Here is a 13524-nt window from a genome sequence, read left to right on the forward strand (position 1 = left end):
ACATATACCAAGACAGACTATATCCTGGGCCATGAAATAAGTCTCAATAAGTGTAAAAGGATTCAAATCATATGAAGTGTGCTCACTAACCACAAAAGAATTAAATTAGAAATCAATAACTGAAAATATCTGGAAATATCCAAATATTTGGAAACCAAATAACACACTTCAAGAAAACTCCACACAATGAAGAAATCAAAAGGAAAATTAGAAAATATTTTGAACTCAATAAAGACGTAACAAAAATGAAACTGAAAAATATCAAAATCTGTGGAATGCAAGTACACTTAAAGAGAAATTTATAGCACTAAAAGCCTATATTAGGAAATAAAATAGTTACAAATGAATGATTTCAGCTTTGATCCTAAGGGGGGAATAAAAAGAAGAAAAGCTAAAAGCCAAAGAAAACAGAACAAAGAAAGCAACTAAGAGCAGAAATCAATGATATTGAAAAAAAAAAGAGAAAATCAATAAAACAAAGAGCTGGTTCTTTGAAAGGATCAACAAAATTGATAAACATCCAGCAAGAATGAAAAGAAAAAGGGAAGACAGGAATTGCCAGTATGAGGAGCAAAATGGGCTATCACTACAGACCTCGCAGATATCAAAAAGATAGCAAGGGAATACCAAGAACAACTCTACACATAAATAACAAACATAAATTTCAAACAAGAAGTTTGACAACTCAGACAAAATGTACCACTTCCTCAAAAACTATAAACTATCAAAACTCACCCAATCTGAAATAGATGATTTGAAGAGCCCCATTACTGTTAAAGAAATTGAACTCTTACATTAAAAAAATCTCGGGAATTCCTTGGTGGTCAGGTCAGTGGTTAGGACTCGGCGCTGTCACAGTTGGGGGCCCAGGTTCAATCCCTGGCTGGGGACCTGAGACCTGAGATCCCACAAGCCATGCAGCACAGAAAAGAAAGAAAGAGAGAAAGAGAGAAAGAAAGAAGGAAAGGAAAGGAAAGGAAAGGAAAGGAAAGGAAAGGAAAGGGAAGGGAAGGAAAGGAAAGGGAAGGGAAGGAAGGAAAGAGAAAGAGAGGGAGAGAGAAAGAGAGGGAGAGAGAGAGAGAGAGAGGAAGAGAGCAAGAAAGAAAAGAAAGGAAAGAAAGCAAGCAAGCAAGAAAGAAAACCTCCAAGCCCAGATGGTTTCACTGGAGAATTCTACCAAACATTTAAGAAAACTTAACACAGTTCTATATAGTCTTTTCCAAAAGGAGGGAACACTCCCCAATTCATTTTATAGGGATAGTATTACCATGATACTAAAACCAAAGATAGTACCACAAAAAACAAAAAACCTACAGATCAATATCTTTCATGAAAATAGATGCAAAAGTCCTTAACAAAGTATTAGCAAATAGAATTCAGCAATATATAAAAATAATTATACACCATGACCAAGTGGGGTTTATTCCAAGAATGCAAGGTTGGTTCAATATTTGAAAAATCAATCAAGGTAATCCATATTAACAGGCTAAAGAAAAAACATCACATGATCATATCATTCAATACAGAAAAAAGCATTTGACAAAATTCAGTATCTGTTATAAGTTGAATTATTTCCCCCCTTCAAAAAATGTATGTTGAATGCCTAACCCCCAGTACCTCAGAATGCGACCTTATTTGGAAACAGGGTCTTTATAGAGGTTAAGCAAGGTAAAACAGTCACTAGGGTGGGTCCTAATCCAATATGAGTGTTTCCTTATAAAAAGAGGAAATTTGGACACGGAGCCAGACACAGAGGGAAGACAATATGAAGACACACATGGAGAATGTTATGTGAAGACAGAAGATTGGACTGACACATCTATAAGCCAAAGAACACCAAAGATTGTTGGCAAACCACTGGAAGCTAGGAAGAGGCAAGGAATAATTCCCCCACAGGTTTCAGAGGGAACTTTGCCTTGCTGACAAACTAGCCTCCTTGGACTTCTAGCCTCCAGAACTGTGAGATGATCATTTTCTGTTGTTCTAAGCAGCCCAGTTTGTGGTACTTTGTGATAGCAATCCTAAGAAATTAATACAATGATTCATGATAAAAAAAAAAAACCTCTCAGAAAAACAGGAATAGAGGAGAACTTCCTCAACTTAATAAAGAACATCCATCCAAAAACCTATGATAATATCATACTTTATTGTGAAAGACTGAATGCTTTCTACACTAAAAGGATAAGGCAAGGATGTCCACTCACTACTCTAATTCAACATAGTGCTGGAAACCTAGCCCAGTACTAAGAAAAAGAAACAGAAGACGTATAGATCAGAAAGGAAAAAATAAAAGTGGCCCTGTTTACAAATGACATTATTGTCTACACAGAAAATCCTAAGAAATCTACAAAAAAAGAAAAGAAAAAAAACAAATTCCTATCACTAGTAAGTTCAGCAAAGTAACAGAATACAAGATAAATATACAAAAATCAATCGTATTTCTATATACTACCAATGAACAAGGAGACACAGAAACCAAAACTACAGTGTGACTTATAATCACTCAAATAAAATGAAATACTTAAGTATAAATCTAATAAAATATATTAGGACCTAATGTATGCTGAAAACTATACAATGTTGATTAAAGAAATCAAAGAAGGTCTAAATCAATGGAAATTTATACTGTGTTCATGGACTGGAAGACCCAACATATAATAAAGATATCAATTCTCCTTAAACTGACATATAGGTCTAATGCAATTGCTAGCAAAATTCCAGTCAAAATTTTGGTAGGCATAGATAAAACTATTCTAAAATCTATATATACAAAGGCAAAAGAAATAGAACAGCTAAAACAATATTGAAAAACAATAAAGTTGGAGGAATCACTCTACCCAATTTCAATACTTTTTATAGCTACAGTAACTGAGATAGCAGGAGGCATAGACATGTAATCAGTGAAACAAAACTGAGGACCCAGAAATGAATCCACACAAATATGTCCAACTGATTTTTTTTTTTTTTGCGGTACGCGGGCCTCTCAGTGTTGTGGCCTCTCCTGCTGCGGAGCACAGGCTCTGGACCCACAGGCTCAGCGGCCATGGCTCATGGGCCCAGCCGCTCCGCGGCATGTGGGATCTTCCCGGCACGGGGCATGAACCCGTGTCCCCTGCATCGGCAGGCGGATTCTCAACCACTGCGCCACCAAGGAAGCCCGCTATATAACTTTTTAAAAAACAAGATAAATTCTTTGAGACCTAGGACTGGCCAAAAAGTTCTTAGACCTGACAACAAAAGCGTCATTCATAAAAGGAAAAATTGATAAACTGGACTTCACTGCTCTGAAAAAAACCCTGTTAAGAAAATGAAAAAAAACAAGCTACAGAGTAGGAGAAAACATTTGCAAACCATGTATCCCACGCCTCCAATGCAGGGGGCACAGTTCAATCTCTGGTCAGGGAACTAAGATACCACATGCCGAGGGGTGTGGCCAAAAAAAGTGACAACACCAAATCCTGGAGGGGATGCAGAGAACTCCTCATACATTCCTAGCAGGAATGTAAAATGGTACAGCCACTCTGAAAATAGTTTGGCTGTTTCTTAAAAAAGTAAACATGCAATGACCATACCACTCAGCAATTTTAATTTTGGGCATTTATCCCAGAGAAACACACAAACTCCATACATGAATATTTATAGCAACCTTATTTGTAACAGTCAAAAACCAGAAACAATGTAGATATCCTTCAATGGGTAAATGGTTAAGCAAACTGCAGTACATCCATACCATGTAATACTACTCAGCATTAAAAAGGAATAAACTAGGGCTTCCCTGGTGGTGCAGTGGTTGAGAATCTGCCTGCTAATGCAGGGGACACGGGTTCGAGCCCTGGTCTGGAAGGATCCCACATGCCGCGGAGCAACTAGGCCCGTGAGCCGCAACTACTGAGCCTGTGCATCTGGAGCCTGTGCTCCGCAACAAGAGAGGCCGCCATAGTGAGAGGCCCACGCACCATGATGAAGAGTGGCCCCCGCTTGCCACAACTAGAGAAAGCCCTTGCACAGAAACGAAGACCCAACACAGCAAAAATAAATAAATTAATTAATAAACTCCTACCCCCAACATCTTAAAAAAAAAAGGAATAAACTATTAGTATATGCAACAACACCTGGATGAATCTCCAAAAATTATGTTGATTGAAAAAAGCCAATCCCCAAAGGTTATATACTATATTATTTAATTCATATAACATTCTTGAAATTAAAGAAATAGAGAACAGATTAATTGCTCCAGGGGCTAAGGTGGGGATGGGGATGGGAGGGAAATGGGTGTGGCTATAAAAAGGCAACAGGAAGGATACTTGTGGTGGTGATGGAAACGCTCTGTATCGTAACTGTATCAACGTTAATACCCTGGTTGTGAAATTGTTTTGTAAGATGTTACCATTGGGGGAACTGGACAAAGGGTACAGTATTGTTTTTTACAAGTAACTGCATGTGAATCTACAATTATCTCAAAAAGAAAAGTTTAATTGAAAGAAAAAAAAAGTTCTTATCGTGCTAGCAGCATAAAAGCAGGCAGAGGCCACTGGCCAAAGTTTGCTGACCCCTTTCCTGGTTAGTTATCTTATGGCAAATATCTTCTCCCAGTTTTTGGCTTGAATTTATCTTCCTTTATATTATCTTTCAAAGAAGATAAATTCATAATTTTAATTCATCCACCTATCTTTTTTTTTTTTCCAGTTAACTCTTTATGCCTTAACAAGTCTTATTCTACTCTGAGGTCCTAAAGATATTCTTGTACATTTTTGCCTAAAAGTTTTAAAGTTTTGTCTTTCACATTAAGTCTCTAGTCCATCTAGAGTTTATTTTTTATTTTTTTAAAAATTTTATTTATTTATTTTATTTTTGGCTGTGTTGGGTCTTTGTTGCTGCACACGGACTTTTCTCTAGTTGCGGTGAGCGGGGGCTACTCTTCGTTGCAGTGCGTGGGTTTCTCATTGCGGTGGCTTCTCTTATTGCAGAGCACCAGCTCTAAGCGCATGGGCTTCAGTAGTTGTGGCTTGCGGGCTCTAGAGAGCAGGCTCAGTAGTTGTGGCACACGGGCTTATTTGCTCTGCGGCATGTGGGATCTTCCCGGACCAGGGCCCAAACCCGTGTTCCCTGCATTGGCAGGCAGATTCTTAACCACTACGCCACCATGGAAGCCCTAGAGTTTATTTCTGTGCATGAGGTAAGGCAGGGATATAATTTCGTATTTTTCTATATAAATAAGCAATTGTCCAGATTCAATAACTAAAGTGTCCATCCTTTCACCAGAGATGTACAACTCTACCAGAATAGTCAGTAGTTTCTGCATTTGCATAAGCCTCCTTTAGGGGCTCTCTATTGTATTTTATTGGTCAAACTGGCCAACCCTAGGCCAATAGTACAACGTCTTCTTATAGGGCAAGGCCTCCCATCTTTATTTTCAGGAAGAAATGTCTTAAATATTCATAGACTTTTGGTCCATATAAATTTTAGAATCAGCCTGTGGGAATTTTTATTGAAATTATACAGAATCAAAAGATTAATTTTGGGAGAATGACTCTTAAATAACTCTTATTATCTTCCTATCCATGAACATGAAACTTTTCCTATTTTAGAGTTCCTTAAAGACTTTCAATAAAGCTAAATTATTTCCCCCAGATAGGCCATGAGCACCTTTCACTGGATTTATTCCTAGGTACCTTAATTTTTAAAACTGCTGTTTGGTTTTTTTGTTTGTTTGTTTGTTTGGGGTTTTTATTTTTGCCATACGCGGGCCTCTCACTGCCGCGGCCTCTCCCGTTGCGGAGCACAGGCTCTGGACATGCAGGCTCCGCGGCCTGCGGGATCCTCCCGGACTGGGGCATGAACCAGCATCCCCTGCATCGGCAGGCGGACTCCCAACCACTGCGCCACCAGGGAAGCCCTAAAACTGCTCTTATAAATGGTATATTTTTAAAGTTATTTTGTTGTTTATTCATGGAAATATAAATAAAATTGATTTTTATATACCTGATATATATCCAGCTACCATGTTAAAATGTTATTTCTAATAATTTACATATTATTTAAGTTTTTCTATGTAAAGAAACATCATCTGTAAATAATGAGTTTCATTTACCCTGTTCCAATATTTATGCCTTTAACTTATTTTCCTTTCCTCACTAGATAAAACTAGACTTCCAGTATATCCTTGTCTTGTTCTTATTTTTAAAGAGAATGCTTATAATGTTTTTCTATTAAAATATTATTTTCTGTAGAGTTTTGGGAGATTGCCTTTATCAGGTTAAGAATAACCTTCTATTTCTAGCTGCTAAGAAACTTTATTTTTTAAATCATAAATTAGTAGTGAATTTTATCAAATGCTTTTGCTGTGCCTATTTAAGACGATCATATGGTGTTCACTCTTTAATCTGTTAATGTAGTGAAAGATTTATCGTTTTTCATTCTTTTTTTCTTCCTTTCTTTCTTTTTTTTTGGCTGCGCCATATGGCTTGTGGGATCTCTGTTCCCTGACCAGGAACTGAACCCAGGCTTTGGCAGTGAAAGCCCAGAATCCTAACCACTAGGCCACCAGGGAACTCCTGATTTATTATTTATCTAATATTAAGCTACTTCTGCATTTCTAGAAAAAAAATGCAACTGCCATGATGTATAATACTATCTTCATTAGCCAATACTGACTTCATTTTGCCAATATTTTGTTTAGAAACATTGCATGTGTATTCATGTGAGTGAAACCAGCCTGCAATTTTTCTCTCTTATGCTCTCCTGTCTGATTTGATATCAGGGTTATATTGGCCTCATAGAATGAACTAGCAAGTATCTCATTTATTCTTTAGAAGAATTTATATAATATTAGAATTTTCTGTTCCTTGAAAATTCAGTAAAATTTGCCTATAAAACCATCTGGGCTTGGTGTTTTCTTTATAAGAAGATTCTAAACTTTGATTCAACTGCTTTACAGATATAGGACTAGCAGTTTTTTTTATTAGTTTTGAAAATGATATACTTTAATAAATGTGTCCATTTCTTCTAAGTTTTCAAGTTTATTACCGTATTAGCTTATATTTTATTATCTGCTACATCTATAGTTATCATCTTTTTATTACTAATGTTTACCTATGCCCTTTTCTCCTTTATTCTTGATTAATCATTCCAAAGGTTTTTCTGTTTCATTAATCTCTTTAAAGAATGAAATTTTGACTTTACTGATCCCTTCTATTGTAGCTTTGTTTTTTTATGCTTCTTGTTTTCCCCCCGGCTTTACTGAGATGTAACTGACATATAATTGTGGCTTTGTTTACAAAATTTTAAATTTTAAAAAACTTTGTTTTAAAACTTTTGTCTGGGCTTCCCTGGTGGTGCAGTGGTTGAGAGTCCACCTGCCGATGCAGGGGACACGGGTTCGTGCCCCGGTCTAGGAAGATCCCACATGCCGCGGAGCGGCTGGGCCCGTGAACCATGGCCGCTGAGCCTGCACGTCCGGAGCCTGTGCTCCGCAACGGGAGAGGCCACAACAGTGAGAGGCCCGCGTTCCGCCAAAAAAAAAAAAAAAAAAAAATTTGTCTGTTCCTTATTTGGGTTTATTTTTACTTTTTATATACTTCTTCAATCAACTCTAAGCTCATTTATTTTCATCCTGTCTTCTTTGCTCATTTAAGCATTCAATATTATACAGTTCCCTATAAGTATTGCTTTCGCTGTATCCCACAACTTTTTTTATATATAAATTTATTTATTTTATTTTTAGCTGCGTTGGGTCTTTCTTGCTGAACGCCAGCTTTCTCTAGTTGCGGCAAGTGGGGGCTACCCTCATTGCGGTGCACGGGCTTCTCATTGCGGGGGCTTCTCCTATTGCAGAGCATGGGCTCTACGCACGCAGGCTTCAGTAGTTGCAGCATGTGGGCTCAGTAGTTGCGGCTCGTGGGCTCTAGACTGCAGGCTCAGTAGTTGTGGTGCACGGGCTTAGTTGCTCCGAGACATGTGGGATCTTCCTGGACCAGGGCTCGAACCTGTGTGCCCTGCACTGACAGGCGGATTCTTAACTACTGTGGCACCAGTAGTTAAGTAGGGAAGCCCTATCCCACAACTTTTGATGAGAAAAACTTTCCTTATCGTTCAGTTCTAAGTACTTTTTTTTTTTTTGGGCTGTGCAATGCAGCATGCAGGATCTTAGTTCCCCGACCAGGGACTAAACCTGTGTCCCCTGCAATGCAAGTGTGGAGTCTTAACCACTGGACAGCCAGGGAAGTCTCCTAAGTACTTTTAAATTTCTCTTATGATTTCTTCTTTGACCCATGTGTTGTTTACTTAGAAATATGTTTTTAGATTTCCAAATGTATGGAGATTAGTGTTCATCTTTTGGTTACTTATTTCTAATGCAAAAGCACTGGGAATGTTCCTGAGAAATGATAGCCATCCCAAAAGGAAGAAGGCGAGCCTCTTAACACCCTTTTCTAGTACCTGGTTCTGGCATGACAGTACTCGCCCGTCCCAAATAACCCTAAAACTGGACGAACTATATGAATTAACCGTTTCTGGCACAGGCTAATGATAGTGGGTAGCAGAGAGCAGTTTGCCTGAGAAAAGGAGAGCATAGCCGGTGAGCCCACATTTACTCTGGACATTTTCCCAAACCACGGCAAAGGCAAGCAGAGCTTGGGCAGTCAGTGGCAGTCTTCCTGGGCAGAAGAAACCCAGATAAGAGTTTTGGTGCCAGGAACTTGTGAGACAGGGTACCAGAGAGAAAGGAGTCAGAGAAAAGCCCCAGAGATCTAGAGGCTGACCCCAGGTCCTTGGTTGAATCCTAGGCTGCCCGTGTGCAGGGCAAGTTCTGGGAGGCCTTCGAGAGAAGAGCTGCTGTAGAAGGTAGAGGACAGGGAGCTAAGAGAGGAATACAGGAATCAAAGATCTCACAGCGCTGGGGAGACAACAGAGTTCCGACCCGGCCAGAGTGCAGAGACCTTGGTAAGCACCCTGAGACCCTCACCCTTAGGAAAAGGATTTTGCCCAAAAACTACGGCTCAAACTGAAGTATACTAATTCGAACAAAGAAAACCAACTTTAATAAGATCAGAAGGCCAGCTAGTGTTCCATTTTTGCTAGGAAAAAATAATCAACACTATTTAGAGAACATAATATAAAGTCTCTACAATACAACATCCATAATATCCAACATACAATCAAAAATTACCATATTTGTAAGAAGTCTTGACCCTTAAGCAAGGAGGTAAATGTCACTAGAAGCAGAGCCACTAATGACCCAGCTGTTGGAATTGGCAGAAAATGATTTTATAACTACAGTAAGTATGTTAAAGAACATGGAAGAAAAGGTAAACAAAATGGATGAAAAGATGGAAGAGTTCAGCTGAGAAATGGGGAAAAAAGAACCAAATGGCAGTTGAAAACTACACTATCTAAAATGAAAAATGCATTAGCTGGGCTTAATAGCAGATTGGACATAACAGCAGAAACGATTAGAGATTTCCAAGACAGGTCAGTTGGAAAGAGTGGGGAAGCTGTGGCCATACCTATACTGAGAGCAGTTGGCAAGGTGGTGTGAATATCTTCAGCGGCTCACAGGGCAGCTTCAGAAGAGATTGAGGGCTGGGTTCAACTGAGAGAGGGGTTTTGCAAGATATGACCTAGTGAGCTAAGGGAATTCAGGTCGTTTGAACTAAGGTAGTTATAACTACGGAATCTAAGCTAAGAAGGGATGTGATGGAGCAAAGAGTGTTGAATAGTGAAGAAATGGTGAGGCAGTGGATTTTGGGTCCCAGTGTGTCTAATCATTAGACTGGGGGCTTTAGAGCCTTGCTACTCAAAATGTGGTCCCAGGACCACCTGGCACTTGTGAAAAGTCTCAGGCCCTGCCCCAGATGCACTCAATCAGCATCTCTGCAGGTGAGGCTCAGCAAGCTGTTTCCCAAGCTCAGCAGTGATTCTGACGCTGTTCAAGTTTGAGAACTGCTCCTCCAAAGTAAGAGAGCTGCAAAGAAGGGGACAGGGGCAGAGTGGGATGCTCGAAATGGATATTGTGGAGATGTTCAGTTATGAGCAATGACAAGGTCTGAGATATAACTCAGGGAATGGGAAACTGTGACTGAGTGGAAGAAAAGATCATTAAAGATAAATGCTCTAGAAATAAGGGGCCAGGCTCTTAGATCATTCACAGGGACACAATGTGAGTGTCAGTAAGAGAGAAAGACAGTGAGTCAGAAGCTGAAGTTATCAGGGGAGCATGACAGCGAGAATGGCAGATGACTGCAACCAAGAAGGTCAGTACGTAGCATAATCTGACAGCCTGCCCTTCCAAGAGCTAGAGTTTAAGGAGAATGGAAAGAGAATAGTTTGGACTAGCAAGGGGAGCCACCTCTGACAATCTTACTGTGGTGATTCCTATCCACCTCTCAACTCCCATCTCCAACTTCTGCAGCAGTGGCTGACCTTGTTAACTGCCTGCCAACAGGCATTCTCCCTTCCCTTGCTGACAGATCCCCAAGTTTAGCAACAATGTACCTATTTTAAAATAAGCTATATTTTCCAGCCTCCTCTGCACTGAAGGTCACCAGTTGTAGTTCTCTCCAACACAACAGGAGTAGAATTGTGGTCAGGCTTCTGAGAATGCAGCTTTTATGAGGATACAGCCTCTCCACCCTCTGCCTCTCCCCTTCTTCCTGCCTGGAACTCTGATAGCACCATGGAGTGCCCATACCAACCTTGGACTCCTTACCTCCTGAATTCTTCTACAGGAAAGAAAAACAAATAGCTAACTTGTTTAGGTCACTGTCGGCTGTATATATGAGGAAATCAGAACAACTCAATCGCTAACAATTCAGGCTCTGAAGTGAGATGCTTTGCTCCTGGTTCACCTTTACCTACCGAGAACGGGCCCACCTCACCGGAGGGAAGCTCCCAGGGCTTAGTTACGGGCCTTCTCGTCTCTGTCCACAAAGGCAGCCCCCACCAGGCGCTACCCCACCATTAACTCTCCCCTTGCAATACCTCACATTTGTCTCTCTGCCAGGAAGGACCAGATTTTATTCACTTTTGTCTTACTTACCCTCACACCAGCACCCAGAACAAGGCTGTGCAAACAACAGATACTCGATTAATGTCTGCTACGTTAAACAAGTAAAAGCCTCAATTTCCATAACCCACGTTGAAAAAGCCCTGACTGAATTGCCTAATAACCCTTTTTTTGTCCTTGCTAAGAATACAGGCTTCCTTTCATTTCAAAATTCCAAGTTTTCCATACTAACCTTGCTTCCAACCGTTAAAGGTCATAAAAGTTCCCGAATTTCATCCCAGCCCCTGCTCTGTCCACAGTACGACTGGGATGGAAGGAGGAGGAAAGTCCAGAAAGCAAAGTCGGCCAAGCTCTGAAGAGTGAGCACAGAGCAAACCAGAGCGCAGAGAGGCCAGACACCTACCAGCAGTTCCTGGGTCCACTCAGTCACATCAAGGGTCCTCTTGGGAGACCTGTTGGAATTCACGTACAGTTTTCGTTTGCGGAAGAGCTTCCCATTCAGCTCCTGGATCGCAAGCGCCACTTTCTGCATGGAGCCCACATCTACAAATGCGAAGCTGCAAAGGAAAGAGAGGGCAGCTCTGAGCCCGGCTCAGAGCAGAGCCACAGGAGGGCACCAAGCCCAAGCCTAGGAAAAGTCTCCTCTCCCCTCTGTGGGGACAGGAGAGGAGCTGGGCTGACCCTAACACACCAGGAGGCCACAGTGACATCCACATTTGGGCTGGGATGGGCAGTGGGACAGCCTGTCCTGGGTGTCCTGGGGATCAGGAGACACATGCTGACCCTATCACCGTATAACATAGGGCACGGCTCTGGGCTTCCTTCACGCCGCTCCCCACAAAATTTCAAAGCCCTTTTACTGCCTGGAAAATAAGAAAGGGAAAATATGAGTAGGTCCAGATTTCAGGGGCAACCAAGGCTGAGGGAGGTACAGTAACTTGCCTCGAGTCAGAAACCAGAGCAAGGACATGACCAAAAGCAAACCCAGGTCTCTGGACTTCCAAACCAAGGCTGTATGGATAAGGCAGCGTTAGCTGCCAAGTCAGAGGGTTGGACGTGGAAAGGGGGTTTCCCAAATGTCACTCTGCCAAGTCGCAGTGGGTGTGGCTTTGGGAGTTGTTGAGCTAGTCTGTAACATCAGTGCATCAGCAAAATGGACAAAGAGGAAAGGAGTTGCTTCCCAAAGAAAACAAAGGAAGAACAGTCATTACCATTTGCAGCCATTCTGGATTTTGTGGACATGGAGAGGGTTGAAGTCCTTTAGAAGGCACCGAATTTCCTCCTACAATGGCAGGGTTTAAAAGAGAAAGAGACCCAGAGACAATACTTACAATCAGTTCTCAATGTTTCAGATCCCCAATCAGCTAATCTGTAATCAACTGAACACATACTTAATGAGAACCTATGACGTGCTGAGCGTGTGCCAGGCTTTGTGCTCAGTGATGCAAATACAGAGACAAGAAAGATATGAGCCCTGCCTTCAACTGAAGCTCAACAGATGTGTGGGGTACAGACGAGTCCATCAAGTAAGCAGACCATTTCACCAGAGGGTGCAAAATGCCATAATGAGGAAGTACACATGCCTCCGGGAGCACACAGTATGGGTATCTAACCCAAATTTGGAGACGGTGGGCTCCCAGGAGGAAGTGACTTTTAATTTATTAGGAATGTAGGCTATCTCCCTTTCATCGCTACCTAGGTGGGGAGGCTTGCTTTAACCAAACCAACCATGCAAGGCCAACTGCCCCTGCTGACTCAGTCCTGTATTCGTGGCAATTTCCCTTCATTTCTTCCCTCACACGTCCTACAGACATTCAGCAAACATGGGTTACACACAGCGTTATGCTGAGTGTTACAGGAGATACTGATTTGAATTTGACATAAGCCTTGCACTCAAGGAGCTTATAGTTTGTAAATGTATGATCTCTAACAGATGGGGCGGAGTGAAGTCTGAGGGTAAAAGTAAAGCCCGGAGTGGGCAGTGCACTGAGGGAGGACACACCATCACTGGTCAGCCTCTGAGGGAGCTCTCATATCCACCAAGCCCTTCTCTGCAAGGCTCCCCTCCCCACTTTGCTCACTGCAGCCTGGCCTCCACTGGCCGGGTATATGGCCACCTCCCGTCCCTGGACATTTCTCCATCCCACTCTCAACTCTCCCTCCTGCCTGCCCTCAGGCTGCCTCCCTTCCCCGTGGACCCTGGTCCCACTCCTTCCCCTGGCTGCCCTCCCTTTTCTGAGATAGCATCTACCCAACCCTGATGCCCTTTTAAGCAACACCCTATTTTTTCACTTTTCTGCCAAAGGTGTAGAAAGAGCTGTGTCCGCTTAATGCCTCCGTTTCCTCCCCGCCCACTCCCTCCCGGCTGCCTGCAGTTTCGCCATGTTCCTGCTCTACTGAAAATGCTTTCTTGCAGGTCACGGATGCGCTCCTGCTGCCCACCGCAAAGGCCTCCCTGTCAACACCTACCTGCGCTTCTCCACTTCCTCCTTCCTCAGCTCCCCCACCAGCACGTTACCACT

The 13524-nt window shown here is 41.9% G+C and overlaps 1 protein-coding gene across 1 annotated transcript in view; it reads right to left on the bottom strand.

The window, feature by feature from the left end:
- TDRD10 (tudor domain containing 10) overlaps positions 1-13524 on the bottom strand; it is a 53925-nt gene that overhangs the window by 25219 nt on the left and 15182 nt on the right. The window contains exons 5-6 of the mRNA XM_082647778.1: positions 12214-12284; positions 11406-11559 (exon numbers count right to left, since the gene is read on the bottom strand). Of these exons, the coding sequence (XP_082503904.1) occupies positions 11406-11559; positions 12214-12284 (225 nt within the window). The remainder of the gene's footprint in view (positions 1-11405; positions 11560-12213; positions 12285-13524) is intronic.

This window comes from Grampus griseus, assembly GCF_964374135.1.
Source record: "Grampus griseus genome assembly, chromosome: 1".
In the NCBI taxonomy this organism is placed as follows: domain Eukaryota; kingdom Metazoa; phylum Chordata; class Mammalia; order Artiodactyla; family Delphinidae; genus Grampus; species Grampus griseus.